At 48.4% G+C, this 26,240-nt stretch overlaps 1 protein-coding gene across 13 annotated transcripts in view; it reads left to right on the top strand.

Annotated features, from left to right (window-relative positions):
* The first annotated feature begins 9,373 nt into the window (after positions 1 to 9,373).
* The window catches only part of MLPH (melanophilin), a 29,409-nt gene continuing 12,542 nt past the window's right edge, over positions 9,374 to 26,240 (top strand). For 4 of the 13 annotated variants that reach the window (XM_071562392.1, XM_071562385.1, XM_071562384.1 and 1 more), the window contains exons 1-8: positions 9,374 to 9,843; positions 13,646 to 13,867; positions 14,668 to 14,804; positions 16,623 to 16,661; positions 17,289 to 17,383; positions 18,055 to 18,183; positions 20,188 to 20,380; positions 21,607 to 21,767. In XM_071562392.1, the coding sequence (XP_071418493.1) occupies positions 9,734 to 9,843; positions 13,646 to 13,867; positions 14,668 to 14,804; positions 16,623 to 16,661; positions 17,289 to 17,383; positions 18,055 to 18,183; positions 20,188 to 20,380; positions 21,607 to 21,767 (1,086 nt within the window). In that variant the 5' untranslated portion in view covers positions 9,374 to 9,733. The other 9 variants (XM_071562383.1, XM_071562388.1, XM_071562382.1 and 6 more) reach the window with 3 other exon arrangements.

The raw sequence follows: 26,240 nt of genomic DNA, 5'->3' as shown, positions 1-26,240 counted from the left end.
TCACAGCCTTGCCATACAGATCCATGGACAGTCCCATCGGTCACAGCCAGAAATCACCTGCACAGTGTGGAGACCTGGGGGGGAAATGGATGCACAGAGACACCTGGGATTGTGTCCCAGCCCCACAGAGCTCCCTTCCAGCCCTGTGGAACACAGAGTGTGATGGAGACCCAGAGAGCCTCATCCCAGCCCCTTGGAGCCCCATGGATCCCTCCAGCTCGACAGATCCCATCCCAGCCACACAGATACCCCCCAAACCCAAAGACCCCATCCTGGCCCCAAAGATCTCCCCCAGTCCCACAGATGCCAGCCCAGACCCACAGATGCACCCCAATGCCGCAGTTCTCCCTCAGCCCCAAAGATCCCCCTCCATCTCCTGTAGCACCACAGATCACATCCCAGCAGGTGGGCTTCTGGAGTATACATGTATAGGAGCAGCTGCTGGAGGTTTTAAGTCTTGAAACTGGGATCTGTGAGAGTGAAAAAATGTGCTGCCCAGAGAGCTTTGAAGGAATGCTCATAGCCCCAGTGTGTGGTGTTGATTTGCAGAAAGAAGACTCTATATCCAGTGAGGTTATAGAGAGGTACGTTTATTCCAGGCCTGGGTGCATGGGGGATAGTTTCTCCAAAAACATGCACACCTGGTCGAGTTAACAACTGGTTTACATGCAAGTAAGTTATACATATTTATTATTTCTTCATGCGTAAACATTTTCTTAGAGAAGGCAGGGTTATTCTAATGAGTTTCAAGAACTGATTTCCATTTTCTCTGCCTTGTGCCACTCCTTCCTGTGCCTGTGCTTTTCCTCCTGGTAATTCAGAACAGGGGTCTTTGGTGGTCTTTGGGGATGACGTCAGCACTCTTCCTCCTTTTGCTCAAAACTGCTTCAAACTGGCTCTGTTGGCACCTGTAGCTGGTCTAATTGGCGAATTTCTCTTCTTATCTAGTTCTTTAGACTTATCTTCTGATTTATCTTCGTTTCATAGGGTGTCCGGGCTGTTTTAATTAATCCAAGAGGCTCTGGGGCCTCTTGGTATGGCATCTTCAAGGACAGGTCTGTACCTTGTGATTTTTGCCACATGTTATACAGTGAATTGTATAATAACTACTAAGCAAATTCTATGATAGGTATATCGATTAATAACATTATCAATTAATAAGCATAAGACCCTCCAATCAGTGTGTGCTTGAAAGGTTGCCATGAGAAGGGCAATGCAGTACCTGCCTCTGTCCTGACACATTTTGCTGTGCAAGATGGACACCTTAAACTCTGCAAGTCTGGCAGTGCAGGAGAGTACACGGAGCTGAGCTGAATGTGCAGAACACCATGGGGTGTGAGCAGTTTACAGGCTGCAAGAAGGTTGTGACTGCCACTTGAAGGTGGTCTGAGTGCTAAGGGGGAAGGCCAGTGAAATCTTTCTGTTCTGGCACATTTTCCTGTTTGAACTCTAGCTGGAAACTCTTCAGTTTAGCCTTAGACTCTGTGTGACTGAATGTGATGTGACTGCTGAGAAGAAAAGTACATAACATCAGTGTGTTTGGTGTGGCTTGTGGGCTACAGGCCAGTGCTGGGATTTTGTTCTTAGGGACTTTGTCTGGGAGGTGCTGGAAGTTTTAAGGTTAGAGGTTAGGCTCTGTGGGAGTGAAAAAGAGTGATATTATATAGCTGAGAAGGAAGGTGCATAGCCCAAGGGTGTTGAAATGCTGCCATAAGAAAATATTATCCAGCAACTGCTTCTGTGCTGGCACATTTTTGTGTTGGGAGTTACATGGACACGTTGGTCTCAGCATAACTGAAAGTGTGTGATGATATGTCCAGTGGAGTAGGAAAGTGCAGAGCACCACAGGGTGACAGCAATTCACTGGCTGCAAGGGGAAAGTGACTGTCACTTGATTGTGAGGAGAAAATAAAAGTTGCCAAATGTAAGGGACAGGGTCCAAGTGAGCTTTCTGTCCTGGCACATTTATTTGTGCGAGTTGTAGGTGGAAAGTTTAGATTCAGACTGCAAGAAGAACAGAATGTGATGGTATGAATGACTGAGAAGGAAAGTCCACAGCAGTGGCGTGTTTTGACAGCACCAGTTTGCTGGACATGTTTTTCTGTGCAAGAAGTAGATGGACCTTTTGGACTTTGCAAGACTGAAAGTGCATCATGCTGCACACAGTGGAGATTGAAAGAGCAGCACACCATGGATGTGTGTGCAGAAGAAAAGTAACAGCCACTTGATTGTGGTGCAAATACAAGTTTGAAAATGGAAGGGAAGGTCAGTGAAGTTCTTCTGTTCTGGCACAGAACATTTTCACTGACAGCAGGGGAGGTTCTTTTCAACTTTGGATCTTCAAACGTGGATGACCGTGCTACATTTATGTCTTTCTCAAGGACACATCACTGACGTTGCCACTGTCACCATTCAACACCTTCAGGAGGTGTGTACATACAAAACAACCCAAAATGTGGCTCCAAAGGTGAAGACAATTCTCAAACAAAATGTGTCAGGGCAGAAAGGTACCAGAACAAAAAGCTCAAGACTTACATTCCCACTAGAGGGGTTCAACAGCAGTTGTATACCGTTGTATTGCAGGAGTGTGCAATAGCACTGCATACTAGAAAAAGCAAATAAATTCACCAAGACCAACCAATGTGTGGATCCAAAATTGGTTTGTTTCCCTGCCAAAGAGAGGAACTATGACTCCACATCTCTGAAGGAATGTGATCCCCACCTCCAAAATAGAAAACATCCAGGGATTGATCCCATACGAAGGTGCCAGAATATTGTTACTGGGCCATACCTTCTCAAGGCAGTGTGTCGTTTGCACACCCAGACTGGGGATAGCTACTTACCTTGTCCAAAATAAAAGTACTGCCAAAAATTTCAGAAGGCCACCTCTGAAACGTGGAGAGGACCTGCCAGATTGAGTACTTTGGCAAGTTGTTCCCACATAAAAGATGTCAGATTAAAAAACTGTTGCTGACCCTTTCATTTCCTGGGCACCTGATTATTTGCAGTACAAACACTAAGACCATGTGCTTTCAGCACTGTTACCCCCTTTCAGGAGGTTAACTCCAGAATTTGGATAACAACTCCATAATTGCACTGTTGGGGGATTTCTCCCAGGCAAAATGTGCCAGGACAGAAAGCTGCTCCCATCTGCTGCTGCCTCTCATCTGCACCTGGAGCACTGTCACACATTTTCAAGAGCCCACAACCAAAATTTGGATACCAACTCCAATATAAAATAGGTACCAGGACAGAAATGTCTTGCTGGAATTTACCTCCCCATGATACCTTATCATCTGCTCCCCCAACATGGGGATAATGTCCTTTCCTTCCCAAGGAAAGGCACTTGAATTCACTTCCTGAACACTATCCCAGAAATTTGGAGCCAATCATCAGAAATGGTATATGGCTTGGATTTTCTACACCTGAGCTGCAGGAACAGAAAGCTGGTGTTGGTCCTTATCTCCACTGGGCAGGCTATCATCTGCCTCTGAAACACTGGGCCAGGCTGGTTTCCTTCCACTTCTACCCCTCCCTGACCTTATATACAGCAGCCTTGCCTTGACTTACCTACACCTCCCTTGCTTTGCCTTTTTCTTGCCTTCCCCTCCCTTCTCATGAATTGCCTTTCTCACCCCACTCCTGCCTTTGCATCTTTGTCCATCACTTGTCTTGTCTTCCCTGACAATCCCTCCATTACCTTGCTTTGTCTGCCCCTCCCTTGCTTTGCTGTGTCTACAACTCCCTTGTCTATCTGTGTCTGCACCTCCATTGCCTTTCCTTGCCTATGTGTCCATTGCCTTTCCTTTCCTGCCCCTCCCTTACCTTACATTCCCTATCCCTGCCTTGCCTTGCCTACTACTCACTTGCCTTGCTTGCAACCTGCCTTGCTGTGCCATCCTTTCTCCTCTACTGCCTTGCTTTGTGTACCCCTAACTTGCCTTGCCTCCCTCTGCCATGCCCTACCCTCTCCCTTCTCTTCCCTGCATTGTTGTGCCTAAACTTCCTATGTATGCCCTCACTATCCTCCCTTTCCTTGAATCTCCAGGTGTTGTGGAATGCAGTAAACCAGGGCAGCAGTGAGGGGATTAAAAGGTCAGGAAGGAGCGTGCTGGGCCTCATATGCTCCCTGTGCTCACCTGTGTCATAGAACATCAGCAATCCCATTCCCATCAGCACCAGGTGCCAGTTGAATGTTCCAGTACCACCATCCAGGTAATAAAAGCCCCTACACCAATGCTGGCACCAGATGCCCACCAGGGCCGCATGGAGCAATCCCAGGGTTCCCAGGAGGGCACAGAAGGGCAGGAAGGGCACGTCCAGCATGGCCACACCATGGTGGTGTCACCTGCAGATGAGTGGGGCACCTGCTCAGGTTCTGGCTGTGCCCAGACCCTCCCTGGTTATGGGGGCTGTGTGGTGCTGAAAGGTCCACACAGGGCTATGGGGTCTGAGAGAGCTGTAAGAACTTCTGGGGCACTGGGAACAGTGCAGTCTGTAAGTGCTGTGTGGTCTGTGATGTCTGTGAGGGCTGTGAGGGCTGTGAGGATTATGGGGTCTATTATGTGGGTTATGGGTTCTATGATGGTTATGGGGTCTTTGAGGTCTATGAGGGCTATTGGGGCTGTGAGGACTGTATGGTCTGTGAGGGGTCTGTGACAGCTATGGGGGCTGAGAGGGTGGTGAGGACTGTGAGGACTGTGTGGTCTGTGAGGGGTCTGTGACAGCTATGGAGGCTGAGAGGGTGGTGAGGACTGTGAGGTCTGTGTGGTCTGTGAGGAGTCTGTGATGGCTGTGGGGGCTGAGAGGGTGGTGAGGACTGTGAGGACTGTGTGGTCTGTGAGGGGTCTGTGATGGCTGTGGGGGCTGAGAGGACGGTGAGGACTGTAGGAAATGAGAGGGGCAGTGTCTGGCTGTGATGCCTGTCAATACTGAGGGCTGTGGGATCTGAGGACTGTGAGCATTAGGGAGGCTGTGGGGTCTGCCAGGGCTATGGGGTTTATGGGTACTATGAGGGCTGTGAGGGCTGTGGTGTCCGTGAGAAATGTGGGGTCAGTGAGGTTAAAGAGGGTTAAGGAGTCTTTGAAGACTCCAAGGGCTATGGAGTCTGAGAGGGCTTTGGGGTCTGAGAGTAAAGTGAGGGCTGTGGGGGCTCTGAGGACTCTATAAAGTTCACATAGTTAGGGAAAACATTCTTACAGCTTTCACCCTTTAACTGATATTCTACAAACTTTGTTTTCAAGACTTCTGTGTTAGTAGTTTTATGATTACAAGTGATGTCAGAACATTGTTATCCATGAAAATTAAAGTTGAATGGCTGTTTTCTATAAATGAGGCTGTTGGGGTCTTCAATGAGGTTGACCCTGGCTGGGTGCCAGGTACCCACCAAAGACACTCACTCCCCTCTGCAGCTGGACAGAGGAGAGAAAATATAAGGAAGGATTCAGGAGCTGAGATAAGGACCAGGAGAGATCACTCACCAATTACTGTCATGGACAAAGCAGACTTGAAGTGGGGATATTAATTAAATTTATTACTAACAAAATCAGAGCAGGATAATGAGAAGTAAAATAAATCCTAAAAACACCCTCCCACCCAGCAGAGCAGGGAAACAGGGAATGAGGGTTACAATCAGTTCATCACAAGTTGTTTCTGCCACTGCTCAGAATGAGGAGTCCTTCCCCACTCCACAGTGGGGCCCTTCTCTTGAGCAACAATTCTTCATAAACTGCTGCAGTGTGGATCACTTTTCCACAGGGTACAGTCCTTCAGGCACAGGCTGCTCCATTGTGGGTCATCCCCCACAGAGTCACTGGCCACACAAACCAAATACAGGGTCATTCAAAATGAGATATGGTACTGCCATAACATAATGTAACTGTCATATTAATAGATCAAACCCACAGTGATCCCTCGTGAGTCACATACAGAAATAGCAGTGGCATTGCACACCCCTTCCCTGCCCTGCTTGTTCTTCTCTACTGTGATGGGGGTGATAGGATGTCTTTGTAAAACTGCCAAGAAACTGAAGGGAAAAGGAATGCCATCCCAGCTCTGAGAGATCTCATGACTGGGAGATGATTGCTGTAGGATCATGGGAGAGGCAGAGGCATCCATGAAATTCCTACAGTTAACAGCAACATGTGTTTGTGAGCTCCTGTTTTTGTTATGTTCCTGTGAATATGGGTCCTGTGACCTCCCTGCCTGTGGCTTGGAAATGGGTTGGGGCTGCTGGTGGATGCTCCTCGTCTGCCTCCATCTGGCTTTTGCAAACTCCCCTCGGTGTTTGCCTAGGGGCTTGGGATGACCCTGTATTGATGGGAGCCAAAATGCCCATCAGTGTTCATGAAGTGAGGAGTAAAGCTGGGGTTGATGCCACTGTAAATCAACCCACCACCCCAAGCATCATTGCAGCACCTTGTGTAGGCACATCTTCCCTCTGCAGCACTTAGGGCAGCTGCTTGGAAAATTGGGTATTGTTATACTTGCAGAAACTGTTGGGCTTTTGCCCCGTGGTTTGGCCAAGGAGGGCCCCCTTTATCAGGAAGAAAATGAGGATGGGGAAATGAGAGTGTTGGCTATTTTTGCTGGAGTGGCATTTACTGTCTGTAGAAGCAACTGAATAGTATCTTCATTGATCAGTTTTGTTGAGCTCTGATTATGGATTTACTTCCAGTTATCAGCTAAAACATGGTAAAATGAATGGCTGTAGAAAGTCCAGGCCACATGTCCTATGTATCAGTTCACAGTTGTCCCACAATTACCAAGAACTGCAAAGATAACAACTCATGTGACTATTATTCTTAAAAGAGTGTCCCTGCAGCTAGAGGGCATATTTCCCTTAAAGAAGACATCACAGAAATCCATTCTTTTATCATCTAGCAATACTGAAAATCAAAAATGGAGCCTGAAATACATCTCTATACCTGGTGTTCCAGGAGAGGCTTATCTTGTGACATTTCCCTCTCCCATTTGGCCACCATGGTGTCCAGATCCCCAACTCAACTGGACTCGAGGTCCATCTGAGCCTACAGCTAATAGGAAACTCATAACTTTGCCTTTACATCCCTGTTCCTGACTTTCACCCCACACATGCATGGTCACTGCAGGTTCTGGTGGACTTAGGCTCAGACATAACATCATCTGGCCCAGCAACAGAATCATAAAGATCAAGTGTAACCATTAAGCTAACACTGCCAGGTCCACCACCAAACTGTGCCCTCAAGTGCCACATCTACACATTTTTTGCACATTTCCAGGTGATAGTGTCTGTCTGAGTGGTTCTGAGTGTTTTTTTTTTTTCCTTTTTCATGAGTTTGTAATATTTGAGAGCCTTTATTCATGACTGTATGGTGGGGGAGGGAGCTGTGGGTGGGCAGGTTTAGTTGTCTTTCCCAAAGCAGAGACTTGCTGGAAGGTGGTGGTTGCTGGGTCTGAACAACAAATCCAACAAACTCCTTTGAAAGAGGAAAAAGAAGAAAGAAAAAAAACACACGAAAAAAAGGTCTGTCTTTGCTGTTACTTACACCACTGAGCTGATGGAGGAATTTCCCTAAAGAGACTCAGTTCGCAGGACAATGAAAAACTTGGAATTCATTCTGTGGACCTGCACTGGTGACATTTCCCACAGGATGGTTTACTGGTTAACTCAGCATTTTTTTGGGAATATGGGCACTGCCGAACACTTGCATTTTTCACAGTTTGATTGCAGAGCAGGCCACACCTTTCTGATTTTATGCTTAATTCTTTTGAAGAAGAAAATATTCTGATCCGAGCAGCGTTGGAGCTCCCGGCGTGATTGTTCTGACAAGCGCTGGAACAGGGTTTCGTTGTGATGTTAATTAGTATCTATTGACCTGCTCCCAGTTGGGATGCAGTGGGGCGAGCAAGGGCTGGCAAACATGAGCTTACATAAGGAGCAGCCCAAGTGATGTCTGGCTCCTGCCAATAAACTAATTGCTTTTGTCGGGACTGTATCTCGGCTGGAAGAGGAGCTGAAAATCAATTTCTGGATTCCAATGAAGATCATGTGTTCCTGATATGCAGGCTCAAACACTGTAATCATTGCTTTTTCTGCGCAAAATTCATCCAAGTTCGGATTTAAAATGCTCTCCTGGGTCTCTTCATAGAGCTTAATATTTGTTTCAAGTGAATTATCAGGGTGGATAATTAATTCCTTGTACCCCTGGGCAAGCACAGTGGGTGGGCAGCAGGAATCTTGGGCCCACCAGGCAGAATAGTGTTTGTCTTCGATCTTGCTGCCTTGGTTCCTGTTTAAATTCCTGTCAGGGACAAAAAAGTGTGAATAGAATCAGTATTTGCCCTCATGAAGACGAGAAAGGGGTTTAATACCCAGGGTCCAGCTTAGACAGGGAGAGATTGTTTTACTGAGCAACAACAGCCCTGGTAGTCAGATTATTCCAATGTATATCTCTTTGGCTATGGGATGTGTTTAGCACTTTTGTTAAAATCCTGTCAAACCGTCTTTTCTTGCTCAAGGTAAACGAGAGGAGCGCTGTGTCCTAATTAAGCTGTTTGCCACAAGCAAGCTCAGCTTCCCAAATTGCCGTGGGAGCAATGCAGGAAGCCAGGCTCTGGTGTGGGGGGAAGGCAGATGCACTTAAGTTTTTCTTACGAAACTGTTGGTGAAGGGAAAATTGGTGTATTGAGATAAGACACAGAAGAGCGAGCTGGGGACCAGAGGGTATAGGATCATAGAATGGATTGGGTTGGAAAAGACCTCCAAGATCATCAAGTCCAACCCTTGGTCCAGCTCCAGTCCCTTTACCAGATCATGGCACTCAGTGTCACGGCCAAGCTCAGCTGAAAAACCTCCAGGAATGGGGAATCCACCCCCTCTCTGGGCAGCCCATTCCAATGCCTGAGCACTCTCTCTGCAAAGAACTTCTTCCTGATATCCAACCTAAACCTCCCCTGGCAGAGTTTGAGCCCGTGCCCCCTTGTCCTATTGCTGAGTGCCTGGGAGAAGAGACCAACCCCCACCTGGCCAGAACTTCCCTTCAAGGAGTTCCAGACAGTGCTGAGGTCACCTCTGAGCCTCCTCTTCTCCAGGCTAAACACCCCCAGCTCCCTCAGCCTCTCCCCACAGCACTTGTGCTCCAGTCCCTTCTCCAGCCTCGTTGCTCTTCTCTGGCCCCGCTCCAGCCCCTCAATCTCTTTCCTGAACTGAGGGGCCCAGGATTGAACACAATACTCAAGGTGTGGGGCAGGACCCCTCGTGATGGAGCCGGTCCCCACGGGGCGTGCAGGCACAGCTCCTCCCGGGAATGCTCCGCTCCCTCCCCAAGCCCCGTGGCCTGCCTTCCCCGGGGAGGCGTTCGTTTGAAGGCTTCATTTCATTCGCACACCCTGCATAAAGCAGGCAGAGAGTAAACATCTCCCGTAGCCCCAGCCAGGCGGACGAGGTGTGGAGCTGTCTGCGGCTCCGGGCAGGACCCTGGGGGAAGGCAGGGCTGCCCGCCCGCTCCACGGCGAGTCCCCGCAGCCGATAGGCACCGTGCCAGCGCTGCTCGCCGGCCGTCCCAGCGGGCAGGCTCGCCCGGCAGAGCTGCTGCGGTGCTGCCAGGAGCCGGCTGGCCTGCCCGCAGCTCTGCCCCTGCCCCTTTATACAGGGCAGTCGCGGAGGTGGGGCTGAGCTCTTCCCGCTGCTCCAGCATCCCAGGCTGCGGGACAGCGAGCGCACAGGGCAGCGAGTAACGGGATCGGCGTCGAGATGGGCAGGAAGCTGGACCTCTCCAAGCTAACCGACGAAGAAGCGAAGCACGTCTGGGAAGTCGTTCAACGGGACTTTGATCTGCGGAAAAAAGAGGAGGAACGGCTGGAGTGAGTATCGCGCTGCGGTCCCCGCGGTTGTTGCCCGCAAGCCGCGGCTGCATGCGGGGTGTGGGGATAAAACGACGTGCTGAGCCCGTGGGCGAGGAGGACCAGCCGGGACCGGACTGTGAAAGGCAAACAAACGTCGCTGATAGATTACGTTATCAGCGGGAAGGTGACGCGTACGGGGAGCAAAGGTGCAGACTGGCACCGTGCCCTCGGCGGCGATGCGCGTCGGTGACACCGCGGGAGTTCGTGGGCACGAATACCAGGAAATGCCTTTGTGGGGCTTGGGGCTGGCGGGGCTCTCGAGAAGTGACCTTATCTTGCAGCAGAGGACGGGATTTGGCTTTCCTGCTTTTGCTTCATGAGATGGGCCGTGCGTGTTTAGGGCAGAAGGGATGTTCGGTGAGTCCTGGGTGACCACAGACTCCTGAAGGATCCTGGAAAAATAGCTGAGAGAAGTAGTAAGCCTACTGTGGTAGCCTTAAATATGCTGTACAGTGAGCTGTGCCGTCCTGGGAAAGTTTTAGGGGTCCACAGATTGGGAAAAGATTGAAAATCACAGGAGCAGCAAGTTCTACAGACTTCTAAGTGTTTATAAACAGGGCATTTGATTAAAGTTCTGTTTAAAAACGTTCTGTCAGATGAGATTGAATTTTGAGCATGAGAAATTTTAAGTCTTGTTCATTAGCTGCATCAGACATTGAACCTAATAATGTCTTAACATATTTCAAGAAGCTGCAGTGATCGTCTTCAGGGTCTGGGGAAGTTCTCATTATTATCCCCAGGGGATGATCCACTCTCCCAGGCTGGGTCTGGGCAGTGCTGCACTTCCACTTAGCCCTTGGACCCTCCTAGCCCTGAATTTTGTGAGCTGGTGCTGATACCACGACAATGCCTGGGGACCAGGATCTCATTAGTTCCTTTATCAGATCCAAAGGGAAAGGTGAGGGATGACAATCATCCTACTTCATTTGGGATATCTGCATCCTCCAAAATCTTGCTGTCCTGGGAGCCTCTGCATTTACACCATTAGCCATGAGAAGCTCTCAGTCATCTATTTTTCAACCCCCTGATTATTTTTTGCCTTAAAAAACCAGCCTGTGTGGGAGGCAGAGATAATTCAGTATCATCATTTACTGCCTTCCTCTGCTGGTCGCTCTGAAGTGCAGGAAGCTGATTAGACAGGGGTATTTAAAAAAATTACCACCCTGGAAAGGGTGAATATCTTCCTTGTGATGGATCTGAGCTCGGCCTGGAGGGAGGAGGTGGAGGCCCACATTGCTGTGCCCTGCAGCAAAGAATTGGGCGAGGTGAATTCCTTCCCTACTTGACCTTGGCGCCAGACTGGCTTATCTGGGTCCTCTCTGATGCCCAGGAAGCTTCCAAATGGAGTGTCATGCTATGGGAGATGCAAGATGGGGGAAGGTCTCAGGTCTCCGGATGCTTCTACCCAGCTCTCCTTCTAAGTGTCATTTCCTTTGTTTACTTTGATTTTCTTGTTTAATCCTGCCCCGTGGAGGACTGGCATTAACCACTGAATTACAGAAATTTCTGTACTTTCTGAATAATTTCTGCTGTAGATGAGCCTTGGAATCTGGGGAAGTCTGTCACATTCCTGCATGCGGCACAAAGAGCTACACAAGCATTTTCTGCCTGTAACAAGCTGGGACATGATGTGACATTATGGGAGATTCTATATCCATTCACTGTGCTCCCTGTGCTCTGACCAGCCCCATTTGCTTTTCTATTAATTGGCTTTTCTATTCACTGGACTTGTCTCAACCCGCAAGCCTCGAAGAAATGTTCCTCCCCCCACCCCCAGCCCCTGCCCTCCCATCTCGCTCTTTTTATTTCCTTTCTGCTGCTTCTCTGTATTTTGGTTTTGGCAGAAGCTACTCACCAATAAGGGACAAAGGCTTCTGCTGGCCAGAAACTGCACAGGCATGTGAGTGTAATGCTTTGCCCCAAAAAATTAAACAATGGCCATTTTGTGGGGGCTCTCCATGATTCTTTCCATAAACACAACCCTGTTTTGGGGGAATGGCTCCCTGTGTCTCTCCTGGGACCAGCCCTCAGCTCAGTGGGACCAACCGTGCTGCAGTTGGCATCCCATTGCCATGGATTTATTTATTCTACCATGAGCAGAGCAGGGACTGGCTTGTGCTCCTGCCAGCAAGAGGAGACAAGAGGCATGTAGTTCCTGCGGCTTTTAAACTGGTTTGGCTGAGACTTGTCCTTCCTTTGTCAGGTCTGGTGAGTGAGGGAGGAGAGGTGAAGGGATCCAACCGGTCTCTGGGAACCAGAAAAAGCAGTTCCAGTAAAAGATTGGATCCTACTGGCAACAGCCTTAGCCCGGGAGTGGCAAAGGAGCACTGAGTCCAACTCAAGGGTTTTCTATTTGTAGATTTGTTTTTAGTAGCTATGTATATATTTACTGCTGGACATTTGCACTGGGTTGTTCAAAACACTGCTAGGATGGTGAACAGGCTGATCATAAAGAACAGAGCAGCAGTTCAGTCTTTATACTGGTTTTTACATCTCCCAGATCCTCAATTAATGCAAGTTGGAGTCACTCACACAGCCTGGTGTGCTGGCAGTAAGCTGGGCAGAAATTGGAAAAAAAAAGAAGAGCTGCTCCCTAATGTGCAAACTGATTTGGTTAAACAGAGATTAGCTTGATTGACATGCCTGTTGTTCTCAGTGCCAGTCACACCACTGCTCCCATGGCCAGCGAGGCTCCCGCTGTGGTCACTCCGGCGTCGGTCCGGCATCCGGCACTGAGAGCATCACCAAAGCCTCGTGGTCCATGCTGTGATCATAAAGCAGCCTCCAGACCTGATGGCTTGAGGTTTATGGCCCAAGCTGACTTCTGCTCTGGAAAATACCACTTCATAATGCTGCCTAGACAGAAAAAATCTTCTAGGACCTTCCCTACAAGTCAAACATCTTCCTCTCAGCCATCGCCCCAAAGGCAAACATACCTGAGGTGCTGCCTGGTGAGGGGAGCAAATAGAAAGCCTTTGGGTGGCACAGTGGGCCCCCAGCAGCTTGGCAGGCATTTCAGGCCTGGGCTGTTCCTGGGGGTTCAGCCCTGGGCAGGCATTGTCTTATGTGGGCACCTGATCTAGCAGCCAGGTTCACATAAGGAAAGAGGCCTGCAGTGATGGATTGCCAGAAGAAGGTGCTCTTGGAAAGTGCTCGTCTTGGCCAGCCTTTCATGGGACTGTCAAAGCATCTCTGAACAGCCAGAACTTCATTGCACATCCCTTAATAAAATTTTCAGCTGAATTTAGTATGGAAGAACTATGTCAAAACCTCTTTTAATCCTTTTTAATCCCACATTTCTTTTCTTTTCTTTTTTTTTCTGTGTTAACTATGAATTCCAGAAAGATTTTAATTCCCTGCTGGACTTGATGCCCAAAGATTGTGTCAGGTTGGGATTCAGCCAGGGTGTTTGAGAAAAGCCACTCTCCTGAGATTTCTGGGATTTATGATCAACACCCTGTGAAACAAACAGGACAGGTTTTGGCACAATCAAATCCAATATTAAACTCAACAGTGGCAGATCCTAATGTATAGTTACCTGCCCTGAACATGGAGCCCACTTTGTTGTTCAGCTTATTTAACTCGTGATATGTTATTTATTAGATTTGCCCTACAGCTGTTTCCACAAGCTGCAGAACTCGGAATGTTCCCTGGAAAATCATTTCTGAAATGACTGAGGCGTAAAAGGGTTTGCCATGTGAGACTTTGCAGTGAAATGATAACAAAAACAAGTTCCTGTGTTTTGGGGTGTTTTCTGCAGGGAGCTGAAATGCAAGATCGACCAGGAGAGCAGCAAGAGAGAGTTCTTGACAAATCAGTCCCACCTCAATGAAACTCACTGTGTCCACTGCCTGCAGCCCTTCAAGTTCCTGCTGAACAGCAAGAGGCAGTGCCTGGACTGCCACTTCTACACCTGCAAGAACTGCAGCCGCTACAACAAGAAGGAACAGGGCTGGGTGTGCGATCCCTGCCGCCTCTCCAGGTGCTGCTCCTCGTGGAATCACAGAATGGTTTGGCTTAGAAGGGACATTAAACACCATCTTGCTCCACCCCCCTGCCATGGCCAGGAACATCTTCCACTAGCCCAAGTTGCTTCAAGCCCCATCCAACCTAACCTGAGACACTTCAGGGATGGGGCAGCCACAGCTTCTTTGGGCAGCCTGTGCCAGGGCCTCATCATCCTCACAAGGGAGAGTTTCTTTCCCCTATCCCATCTAACTCTGCCTCTGTCAGTGGGAATCTGTCACTCCAGGTCCTAGTCTGGAGTCCCTCTTGGAAGCCCCTTTAGGCACTGGAAGGGGCTCTAAGGTCTCTCTGGAACATTCTTTTCTCCAGGCAGAACAGCCCCAGCTGTCTCACCCTGTCTCCAAAGGAGAAATGTCCCAGCCTGTATTTGTGCTTGGGATTGCCCTGACCCAGATGCAGGACCTTGCACTTGGACTTGTTGATCTTGATGAGGTTCACACCAGCCTGTCCAGGTGACTCTGGATGGCATCCCTTTTGGTGTCATCAGCAAACTGAGGGTACACTCAGTCCTGCTGTCCACATCACTGCTACACATGTTAAGCAGTGCCAGTCCCAGTATCAGCCCCTGAGCAATGCCCCTCATCACTGGTCTGCTGTGATGCAGGCTGGGGGGCAAGGCAAGCCCAAATTCAACATCCTTTTATGCTGGTTAGAAAACATGCTGTGTGTTTGCCAAGAGGCAGTTTCTGGGTGAGGGGCTGCTCCCCATGGGCAGGGCTGATCTGGCTCACACGTCTGCATCCTCTCTTTGGGCAGGATTGTGAAGGTCGGTTCCCTGGAGTGGTACTACGAACACGTGCGATCCCGTTTCAAGAGGTTTGGAAGTGCCAAAGTCCTGCAGTCCCTCTGTGGCAGGCTGCAGCCAGGGCAGGGGTTCAACTCTGCTTTTCTAGGTGAGGAGAAGCACTGGGGTTTCTCCTGCACATGTGGCACCTGTGCAACATGGCACTGGGATGCAGTGAGGGAGGAGCATCAGTGTTGGTGCTGCTTTGAGTGCCATGTGCTGTCAAGGCTGTTCTAAACACCCTAGAATCATAGAATGAATCATAGAACCATAGAATGGATTGGGTTGGAAAAGACCTCCCAGATCATCAAGTCCAACCCTTGGTCCAACTCCAGTCCCTTTACCAGATCATGGCACTCAGTGCCACGTCCAATCTCAGTTTAAACACCTCCAGGGATGGGGAATCCACCCCCTCTCTGGGCAGCCCATTCCAATGCCTGAGCACTCTCTCTGCAAACAAGTTTTTTCTCATCTCCAACTTCAATTTCCCCTGGCAGAGCTTGAGCCCATCGTGCCCCCTTGTCCTATTGCTGAGTGCCTGGGAGAAGAGACCAGCCCCCACCTGGCCAGAACTTCCCTTCAGGCAGTGGAAGCAGAGGTTCAGAGCTGTGCATTCATACACAGAACAGCTGTTCTTGATGATTTTTCTGCTGTTAAGTTTTTTACCACAGACTTGAGAATATTGGATCATTAAGGCTGCGAAAGACCTTTAGATCATCCAGTCCAACCATTAACCCAGCACTGACAAATCCACCACCAAACTATGCCCTCAGGTGCCTCATCTGCCTGGTTTTTTAACACTTCCAAAGATGGTAATTCCACCACTTCCCTGGACAGCCTGTTCCAGTGTTTGACCACTCTTTCAGTGAAAAGAAATTTCCTAATATCTCATGTTAAATTTAAAAGTATCATGTCCTGCAGTTTGCAACTCTTGTTTTGCTTTATTTTTACACTTTTCATCACAGAGCTTGTTAAATTAACCCTAGTTTAAACAGGCTAAAGCCAGCACTCATTTTCTTTCCCATGACCTAATGACTTTTACAGCCAATCTGATAATCCCTTCACACTGACAAAACTTATCAAAATTAGTGAATTACCTGCCACTACAACTGTTCAGAGCTTTATAGACCTTCAGTATTTCTGATATTGGTCCAACAGTGCATAAATATATGATGATGTTGATACAGAATTATTTACTGACCAGCTGCTAGTTGCCATTCATACACCTCCTACACCCCCTTGCCTATTGCCTTTGGAAGTCAGTGTGGATTTTATTCCCATTTTGAGGAGCCATAAAACAGTTTGCACAAATACCATTGACATGACCCGATTCAACTGGTCCAATCTCTTATCCAGACCACTCTTGGCAGAAATAGCAGAAAAAGAATGGAGGGTAGTGGCATGGAGTATAAAATTCATGGACTGAGAGACAATTCATGCAGCATTTGGTCAAAAAATACATTGGAGAAAATCAAATCACATGAGAATAATGGTGCTTTAGGCCACTTTAAATAGAGATTCTGATGCCTCTTTCAAAAAGAAATTATTTTGTTGTTTATTACTTCATTAACACAGTGAATTGGCTTGACCCTGAGCAAGAAAAAGCCTTCTCTTGGAACATATCTCTGGTTGTGGGAGGAATGACATGAGGCCACTGCGTTTGGTGTGCCCATCTGCAGCTGGCTGTACCCAGGCATGTGGCACCAGGACTGGGGACATGGTGGCAATCAGCTCTTTAACTTCAAAAGTCAAGCCTTGTCTCCCAGTGCCTGCTTTGTTCCCTCCAAACCATCTTTTTGACTGTTGTTTCTTGTGAGGGTTAGAGAATGAGAACTCCTTATCCGTGGATCTGAAGCTTGTCCTCTGTGTCAGGTAGAGGGAGAAAACATGATTATTTATTTTTACCACCATTTTTCTTTTTGTTTAGGTCTTCATGACAGAGTTTACAGCCTGCCAGACATTAACAGTAAGTAAAAAAGAGGATTGCAGCACAGGGCTTGCAGTTCAAGCAAGCTTTCAAATCTCTTTTTCTCTTCACATCCCCTGGCTCTGGGCAGTGAAGAGATTTGTTGTTCACTGCACCTTGCCATTTGATGTAGGAAAGAGCTTTTTGCCTGCCTTGACTTTGGACTTGGTCTGACATTTGGGCTGTTCTCAGTGTAGTGGTGGGCTTGGCAGTGATGTAGATATGGAGATGGGCACCCAAGAAGCAATGGATCACTGATAAATAGCCGAGCTGGTTGGTGGGAATCAGGGATAGCAGAAGCAGAGACATGTTGGGCTGAGCCTTCGAACACTGGAGTGACCCAGGTGGACCTCGGGCTGCTCCCTGTGGTGCAGGTGCCCTTCATCTTCCTGAAGGTACACCTGCACTTACACTCCTGTGAAGGTGCACACGTGGAAGGGGAAGCAATGAGAGGCCAGCAAAGCCTTTGCAAGACCAAGTGCTAAGAGTGGGTATCTGCAGAAAAGAGTTTGGGGAGGTATTTCTCACCTGCACCTTTTCAGCCCATGGAAGGAGCTTGGCCTCACCTGCAGGTACATTGGTGTGACCACCACAGTGGGCACTTAGCTACTGTTGTGTCCCCTCCAGGTGAGTGCCAGCTGCTCACCAGCTGTGATGCTGGGGATGACAGTGACGACGAGGACAATGCCCTCCGTGGAGCTGAAGCAGAGCGCTACAGCAGAGTAAGTTCTGGAGCTCCTACTGTCTCACTCTGTGTCCTTGGCCTGCCTTGGTGGTGGCAGTGGTGGTGGTTTTCTGTGCCACTTTCAAAACTAGACCTTTATCTCTTTTACTTCTCCAAGACGAGCTCCTTTCCTAGTTTGTGTAAAAACCACCATATCAGTGACATCACAAATACTTGTGCCTGGAAAAAAGACCCATTCCTAACACTAAAGATGTCCCCTATTAGTATAAAAGTCCCAGCTCCTCTATAATGAGAATCTACCTGGTTTTACTGGTGACCTCCCAAATATCCAGAGAGATCTGCCTGCAGCATTCTTTCTCTGAATATGGGGAGATGCTTCAGGACTCAAAAGCATCACCTGGATCTGTCTCTGAGCTTTAACCTGGCTCAGTTTCCCATAGTGCCTTTATAAACCAGGACAGAGCTTCTCGCTGTCTGCTCATGGCAACAGTCCTGAGCCAGAGGCTGTGGAAATCAGGAACCCACTTTTCCTTGCCTTCAACATAAGCATATGCTGTACCTGGGTTCCTTCAAGAAGGACAACATCAGACCCAGATTCTCACTGCAAAATCAGAGCAAACTAAGGAGACAAGGGCCCTCCCTCCCCCTTTCCTCAATGCCAACTGTGTTTTATGCTGAATTTTCCTTTCTTGCACTTTCTATGCTAAGATGTGCAAGACAAAGCGCCTGCTGTCTGTCCATCCCTTTGATTTTGAGCTGGACTCGGATTACTCTGCTCAGTCTCGCCGTCAGTCTGTGCAGCTCTCTCCGGCAGCAAGCAGTCCAGATGCTTTCCAGGTACTGGGAGAGTGCTGGGGGGTTTCTTTCCTTTCTTCCTCCTACTCCTTGCTACCTCTGCTCCCTCCTCCTCTGGCTCTCAGAATCTCCTTCAGCTGGTGTTGGGAGGCAAAGGCACCAATCTTTGCTCCCCATCACCCGCTCCCTATCTCTGCTTCCATTTAAAGTCCTTTGCCTCAGGCTAAGTCAGGAGTAGGGCATCTGATCTAAGAGAGGATGAGTGGTCAGATGAGACAGCAAGAGGTTCTCTTGCCTTTTCCCTGCAGATTTCCTTTCTGTCTGCCAACAACAGTTTTCTTGTGTTGTCCCAAGGCTGTGGGACACCCGAGTTTCCAGTGACCTCTTGGAGGTTCAGTGCTCAAGAGATTAAATGAAACAGACTCTTCTCCCACGTTCCCATCCAGCTGGGAGCTGGTTTTGCCACGTGGTGGCACTGGGGACATAGTTGACCAGCAGCTTCTTGAGGCACATAATTGTGAAATTGAGATTAGTCCCTCAGGACCAGTGTGATGTCAGTGATGGCACCTGCAGAGTGAGGGTCAGTCAGAGGGAAAATTGTGGAGAGAACAAGAACTGCAGGAATGCTGCTGGTTACTTCTATTTGGGAGTGAGATGTGCCTCTGTATCCAGAGCTCCTGACCAGGAGCAAGACTCCCAGAGAGCTCCAGACCCAGGAACTGCAGTGAGCTGCACCCCATGATCCCACTGAGGACTGGGGGTTGGCCATCCCCACCTCCCAGGTCTGGGCAGAAACACAGAGGGAGCAGCCCTGTGTGTGGCAAAAGGTCTTCCAGCCTGGGAGGCTTCCAGTCAAGGTTTCTGGGCTGCTCCTGTTTGCCTTTCCTGTTGAAATGGCACTTTTAAAACACTAAGCAGCTCCTTCTTCCCTCTAATGATACTGTGATACTTTAAACTTTATTCATGGGTAGAAGTAGGATTTGCTGAGATCTGTAACAAAGGCTTAGGAAAAATAAATCTGCACAATTCCACATAAATTGATTAGAATTTGGGGGAAATAAGTAGATTCCTCCTTTCTTTGAGTCTGTCTTTATGCAGCAGAATTCAGCATGAGGGGTGGCCTCTGCTGAGGTCATCTCAGTGGGATTTAATGATTGCAAATCTTTTGAGGTGGTGGTTGTTTGAATAAGTGGAAGGGAATGGTATTTTAAAAGACGGGAGGGTTTTGCAGCCTGGCTAAAGAGACTCTGTGCTCATAAAAATTAGCAGTGCTTGCAGAAATTACCAGTGCCCCCTGGCAGAGATGGGAAGTATTGCTCAGGGTTCAGCAGCCAGGCAAAGTCTTTAATGTGGATTATTAGGAAATTTTACTTTTTATATAAATATAACTGGCATTATAAAAGGTCAATCCTTTTGACCTTATTGAAGGATATTGAAGGATAAAGAGAGGAGCTGTTAGAGAAGGTCAGGGGAGACAAGGAGTCATAGAATGATAGAACAATTTGGATTGGAGGGACCTCAAAGTTTATCTCATTCCAGCCCCCTGCCATGGCCAGGAATATCTTCCACTATCCCAGGTTGCTCCAAGCTCCATCCAGCCTGGCCTTGGACACTTCCAGGGATGGGGCAGCCACAGCTTCTCTGCCCAACCTGTGCCAGGGCCTGCCCACCCTCACAGGGAAGAATTTCTTCCCACTATCCCATTTAACCCTCTGTCAGTGGGAAGCCATTCCCCTTGTCCTATCCCTCCATCCCTTGTCCCAAGTCCCTCTCCAGCTCTCCTGCAGCCCCTTTGGACACTGGAAGGGGCTTTAAAGTCTCCCAGAGCCTTCTCTGTCCAGACTGAACCCCCCCAGCTCTCCCAGCCTGTCTCCAGAGCAGAGGGGCTCCAGCCCTTGGAGCATCTCTGGGGCCTCCCCTGGACTCCTCCAGCAGCTCCACATCCCTTTTATGTTGGCAGCCCCAAAGCAGGAGGCAGCTCTGCAGGTGGGGTCTCACAGGTGGAGTCTTCACAGGCAGCTGCTCAACAGCATCCTCATCTCTCAGTCCTTCACAGATTTCCCCACCTCAGCCGAAGGGGCCTCCCAGGAGTCCAGGATTGCAGATGCAGATCTGGTGTTCCATCATGTCCTGCAGGAACAGGACCCAGGTGTGAGTCCTCTGGAGCAGCACTTCAGCACAGAAGTTCGGCTCACTGTCAATTCACGGAGAAGGAGCCTGGAAAGAAACCCAAAACCTGGTAGGTGTCTTGCCCAGGTTCCTCTTGTATCCTTTAGGGACAAATAGCTGCAAGAATTGGACCAAATGAAAATGTCTTTTTTTTTCCTGAACAACCTCAAAGACCCTTAGAAGCTTGAGGGTCAAGACAAAATATGCATCTGAAAAAGGGATTTTTCTCATGAAACAATGTGCTGATGTTAGTTAGTTGTAAAGAGCTGGTCTTGTTCCCAACAAAGCCTAGGGGGTTGTTCTTAGGGTGTCCATACCTTTCATAACTACTGGTCCTTTCCAGAGTGGAAACTGGATACAATCAAATGGACATTACTAAAAAGAATGCAAGGTGTTTTCTGCTGCAGGCAGAAGTAGGAAGTTCAACTCCTTAGCAAAGGATGTTGTGGGTGCAGAAAGTTTTGAATTTTAAGGGGACTTGGACTAGAACTGGAGGCAAGAACTGGGGATTGCTATGTAGTATCCTTGCAGCTGGGCAGGGTGAATGGGTAGGCTGAATGATCCATGGTTTGTGAGTCTATAAATACTCTGTAAGAGGCAGAATTTGCAGAGCCAGGGGGTTTGGAGCCAGGGGGTTTGGATACTGGCAAATGCAGAATATGGAATTCTGCACCTCCAGCAGCTCAGCTGTATTTTCAGGGCATTAAGGAGTGCTGGATAGACCTTACCATGTGCTGTCTAAATTCCTGCTCTAAGTCCTGTTGGAGTGACAGAGCAGCAGGGTCCCCTGGCTTGTTAATTTCATTTTCTCTCATTGGTTTTGTCTCTTTTGAAATTCTCCTTTCCACTCCTTTTAAATGCTCCATCCTAGACTGGTACCACTCCAGCCTGAGCCTAAACATCTTCCAGCACCTGGGCAGTGAGTGAAGGGCAGTGTCCAAACCTGGGCTCCCACCAAATTGGGAAGGTAATAGTGGGTTTTGATGAGGGGCCTGGCTGCTCAGGGCATGGAGGTAAGGCTGATGCTCCTTGTGCCCAACACTGTCTGAGCAGAATGTGGGACCCTGCTGAGCTTGGAGCTGTGTAGTCACAGTGTGTGGAGCTGGAGCCTGGTCCAGCATAGCCATCCATAAACTTGAGTCTCTCTTGCAGAAGCATCTGAAAAAGCATAAAAGGTTTGATTTGGAGAAGTGCCTCATTATTTGTCTTGTCTTAAGGATGGGGCCAAATGTCCAGGAAGGAACTCAAGGGTATGAATCTCTTGTACCTTTGTGTTGAAGCCTTCTGTCTCCGCAGGCAGCTCCTGGAATGAGCCATCCCGGTCCCGGTACTCTGCAGACATGGACACCTCTGATGAGGATGTGAAGGGGGCCCAGTTCCCTTCCTACCCATCCCATCACACAAAGCGCAGGAACAGAGCCTCCTCCCAGGAGAACCTCAGCCACTCTGGGAATCAGGTATCCAACAGCTGCTGAGCCTCTTGTGAGACCAAGTCTGTGGCCAATTCCTTCTTGTTACCCCTGAGGGTGGTTCAGAGGAGGAGAGAAGCAGCAATGGCAAACTGGGTGCACCCACCGTAGCCTCCTGGACAGGATGGATGTGGAGCATGAGCAGGAAAGCTGGTGTGCTCCAGGTATCCACACAGCCTGCTGCCCCTTCTGCACAGGGGTGGGTTGGTGCCCTTGTTTCCAATATGTGGTGCCAAGAGGGAAAAGAAGGGATCCCAGATCTCTGTAGACTTGAGATGCCTCCTTCTCTTCAGCTTAGGAACTGGGGTGCAGGCCCTTGACACTGCCAGAACAACACAGAGTGGCTGTGGGATGAACCAGGAGCTGGCTCATTGAGTTGTCACATCAGTTGTGTGGCACCAGCAAGATGAATGCCCTGGAGATGTCCTAGACTTCCATGTTGTGATGGGTCTGCCAAGGCAGCTGTGAAATGGGAGTAGACCTGAGAGCTGGGAACGTGCATTCAAGCCTTTTTCATTCATTAAGATGAGGGAGAACAGACATTTCTCTGCCATTTTAGGATGATGCAGTAGTCCACTGGAGCTCTGTGCTTCCTCTCCCAGATCATCCTTCCAGCCCTTTCACTTTTTCAGTCGCAGGAAAGAGAAAATCAGGCACTGGATGGTACTTCCCTCTGCCTGTGCTGCCATAGCAGTAACAAACCTGCCTTCATTGCTGTTGATTTTCCAGTTTGTCCTTATTAATCTGTGAGTTGCCTGTGTTTTTCTGTGGCCCCAAAAAGGCTTTTTTCAATTGAATGTGCCAGTGCTTTATGATCTGACAGAGGTTTGGAGGGGGATGTTTAATGAGCATCAAGATGCTTCTCTTCCTTTGCAGTGTGTTCCTGCCCCAGCAGGACTGGGTCAGGACAACCTGTCACATACCTCTCCTCAGTGGTGGTGGTGGTAGGGCAAACAAGGCTAAAGAAGGTGTCAAACAGGCTGTGAGCTTGTGTTTTAATTGCCAGGCAAGAACCTGCTGTTCCTGGTGCCACCTTTGCCAGCGGGTGGTGGTGAGGATGGCAAAGGGCTCCTCAGATCTCATGAGCAGCAAAACACAGGGCGCTTTTTGGCTATAGATGCAAGGGCAGAGCCAGCTGCCAGTCTCACAGCTGGTAATTTGACATATTCTGGACCCCTCTTTGGGTAACCGGTGGGAGGATCTGTCACCACAGCCATCCCTTGGCACCACACTCCATGTGCTTGCATTGGGAAAGCTCTTCCTTGCCTTTTAGTTCTCTGGGAACATGTTTTAATTAGTAAATGCTGTTCCTTTATCAGCCAGCAGCAAATAGAACCCTGGACTGGATGTCCTTAATGAGGCCACGGTACGTTAGGCATCAAATGTGCACCAGGTTTTGCAGTGGGGAAATGGGGCCAAATTCCTCCCAATGCCTCAGAGACTTCCTCCAGGAACTGGGCAAGCTCTCACTTCAGGGTGGTCTGACCTGTGCTGTGGTTTGCTCTGTCACACCAGGATGAAGGCTGGTGTGGAACGTTGTCACCCTGGTGGTTACCAGACATCTCGCTCCCCATTTAACCCCATTTGCTCTCATGCCAGTGTTGTTCATTAGCTTAAATAGCTCCTCACCCTCCCTGCCCTTTGTGCTTTGGTGTGTTTACAGCCAGCAACCATCCTCCCACCCAGCCTGCTCCTTGCCCAGCAGGAAGAGACCCGGCTCTGTGCTGGACCATTAACATCACAAGGATGCTCACATGTCACTTTTGGCCAAGGAGAGGCCAGGGGCAAGCCCAAAGAATAGAGAAGGGAAGAACACCCAGGTTTTGGTGTTAGACTGCTCTGATCTATAGGCAGAGCTGGAAGAGGTTGGGAAAATGTGTCCATCCCCTTGTCCTGAGGTTGGAGCAGTGAAGCAGTGGCTCTGGACTTGCCTACAGGCACTTCCAGGGTATGTCATGTAGACATTAGCAGGGCTTCTGGAGTAACCCAGGTCCTGATGGGACATCCCAGGGGACAGCGAGGGTGGCTGAGGATGACTGGTCACCTCACAGAGGCTGTGCCCTTTGTGGTTCCAGATGATGGTCTGTGGGCTGTAGGGTCCAAAATCATTTTTGTTAACCCTGTATGGAATCCCATGGCCTGGCTTTAAATGCAGTGTTTTCCTGGTAGCCACCTTGTTGGCATCTGAAGATTTCAAGAGGTGGAGATTTCAGCTCTTTGACCACACAGCTGAAAACCTTCTTTTCCTAAAACTACCTTAGGGACAATTTTGTCAAAATATGGTTGATCTGAAAAACGCTTTTGCATTAATTCTATAGAGATTATTCAGTTCCAAACACCAGAAACTTAACTTTTCCAGTAACAAAAGGAGAGTCTGTTCCCTAGTCCTGTGACTCCAGGAACTGAAAGTGCTAGATCAAAACTTATTAAAAAAAAAACTGTTTAGAAAAGCTCTTAAACCCCATGAGACATGAAAAGAAGCCCTGAATTGGTAACTGCAGATCTTTGCCTTTAGATTTTTAGAAGTCAGGTAGGAACAGGACCAATTCACAAGGAACATCTTCAGTTTGCCAAGTTCCCCCTCAAAAGCCATCCTGCTGTACCTCAAGGGGAGCTCAGTGGTTCTGGGTTCCCAAAGCTTTGATGCTGTCTGGCTTCTCTTCTTTACATAAAACTTCTGCTGGAGGTCTTGGGTATTTGGGAGCACCTCTGTGAGAGTAACCCTTCCTCCTTCCCCAGCAGCAAGGGGTAGTTTCCCCTACCTGATATTTCAGGTTCCTATTTCTCTGGTTTCAGGTTACCTATGAAGCAAATATTTCCTGACATCCACCTTATGGGCTGTGGTTTGAGTTTATTCACATAAAATGTTTTAATACAGAGCACAGTTTGCCAGCCTTTGTCAGGCAGAGAGCAGTGCAGGATGATGCAGCCCCTGATGGGGTGCCCACCCTGCATTAAAGCCAGCTTTGATGGGGAAGGAGAATGAAGGCAAGCTCTTCAGCTCCTGCCCTGGTAGATACCCATCAACACCAACAGCACTCCGTGCATTATGCTCTGATCTCTCCCAACCTCTGCCTTATGGTGCTGGTGCTCAGTTCGTCACCATCTCTGAGGCTGATGGACCATCAGAGGCTTCTCATTGTCACCAGGAGCAATGCAGGAGTCAGGCCTGAAGCAGTACTGAGAAATCATTTAGCAGTGGCTTGAATTGCTTCCTGCCTGTGGGTTTAATGAGATGCTTTCAGTTCAGGGTGGTAATGACAGCACTCTGCTCCACAGTGCCTGGTTTTTGTATTCATCTTCCCTTAACCAGAGGCCATCACTCCAAGCTGTTATGAAGAACTAATTAATCAAACACTAGCAAGCACAAAATCTAAGAGAGAGGATGGAAACGTTATAGAAACAAAGCCAAGCCCTCACATCTCTTTGTTGCCACCTTACTTACTGCATTTGTTTCCCTTTGAATGGGCAGCACTCAGAACAGCAGTGATGCACTGGAAGTGTCATAAAATGGGCAATATTTCTCATCATTTGCGTTTTATTTCTTTGGATCAAAGGAGAGAGACTTTTTTTTCTCAAATAAAGCAAAACTTCAGTTTCCAAAGCACTTCCTTTAATGTTTTCAGTGGTCAAAAATTGTAGAATTGTTTTGGTTTGAATGGATCTTAAAAATATCTCATCCCACCCCCTGCCATGGGCAGGGACACCTTCCACTATCCCAGGTTGCTCCAAGCCCTGTCCAGCCTGGCTTTGGACACTTCCAGGGATGGGGCAGCCACAGCTTCTCTGGGAAACCTGAGCCAGGGCCTCACCAGCCTCACAGGGAAGAATTTCTTCCTAATACAAATATCTAATCCAAATCCACCCTCACCACAAAGGTTTGTTTTGGTTCTTGAGCACAGAATGTAACTTCTCTTTGATTTTCAAGATTTTGTCTTTCTCTTCTCTCCTCTTGTCTCTATGTCCCTTTTTACAGTCAGAAGAGTAAGGGAGAACATCTGAGTAAACTGATGCATGGAGAAATCAGAAAATTCCAAAGTGTAGGGGAAAACTTTTCAGAATTAGTTTTTCTACCTGGAATTTTTCATGGGAACTTCTTGCCCTCTTCCCTCTTCCTTTCTAGCACCATGTTGGCAGGCACCTGATGGAGTAGTAACAGCATGAAAATCATGCTAGTAGGAAGTGAAAACAGGTGTTGACTTGAATTTGGGGCAGTGTGGGAATGATGGTGAGATAGGTGGCTTTATTACAGCCTGATGCTTATGTGGGTGATGGGGTTTTACATTCACTGCATCAAAGCTTTGGTGGGAATTGCGATGTGCTGAGTACTCACCACCACTTTGAGTTTCCCAGATTTGAGGAGAGGTTGCTCTGCTGGGGCTTACTGACATTTTAAAAGACATTATTTAAAAGATATTATTTTTAAGACATTGTTTTTTGATGCCTTTTAACTCCTGCCAT

Source organism: Pithys albifrons, chromosome 8 (assembly GCF_047495875.1).
Source record: "Pithys albifrons albifrons isolate INPA30051 chromosome 8, PitAlb_v1, whole genome shotgun sequence".
Classification (NCBI taxonomy): domain Eukaryota; kingdom Metazoa; phylum Chordata; class Aves; order Passeriformes; family Thamnophilidae; genus Pithys; species Pithys albifrons.
The sequence above is the reverse complement of the archived record's forward strand: the minus strand, read 5'-3'. Positions and strand labels throughout refer to the sequence as shown.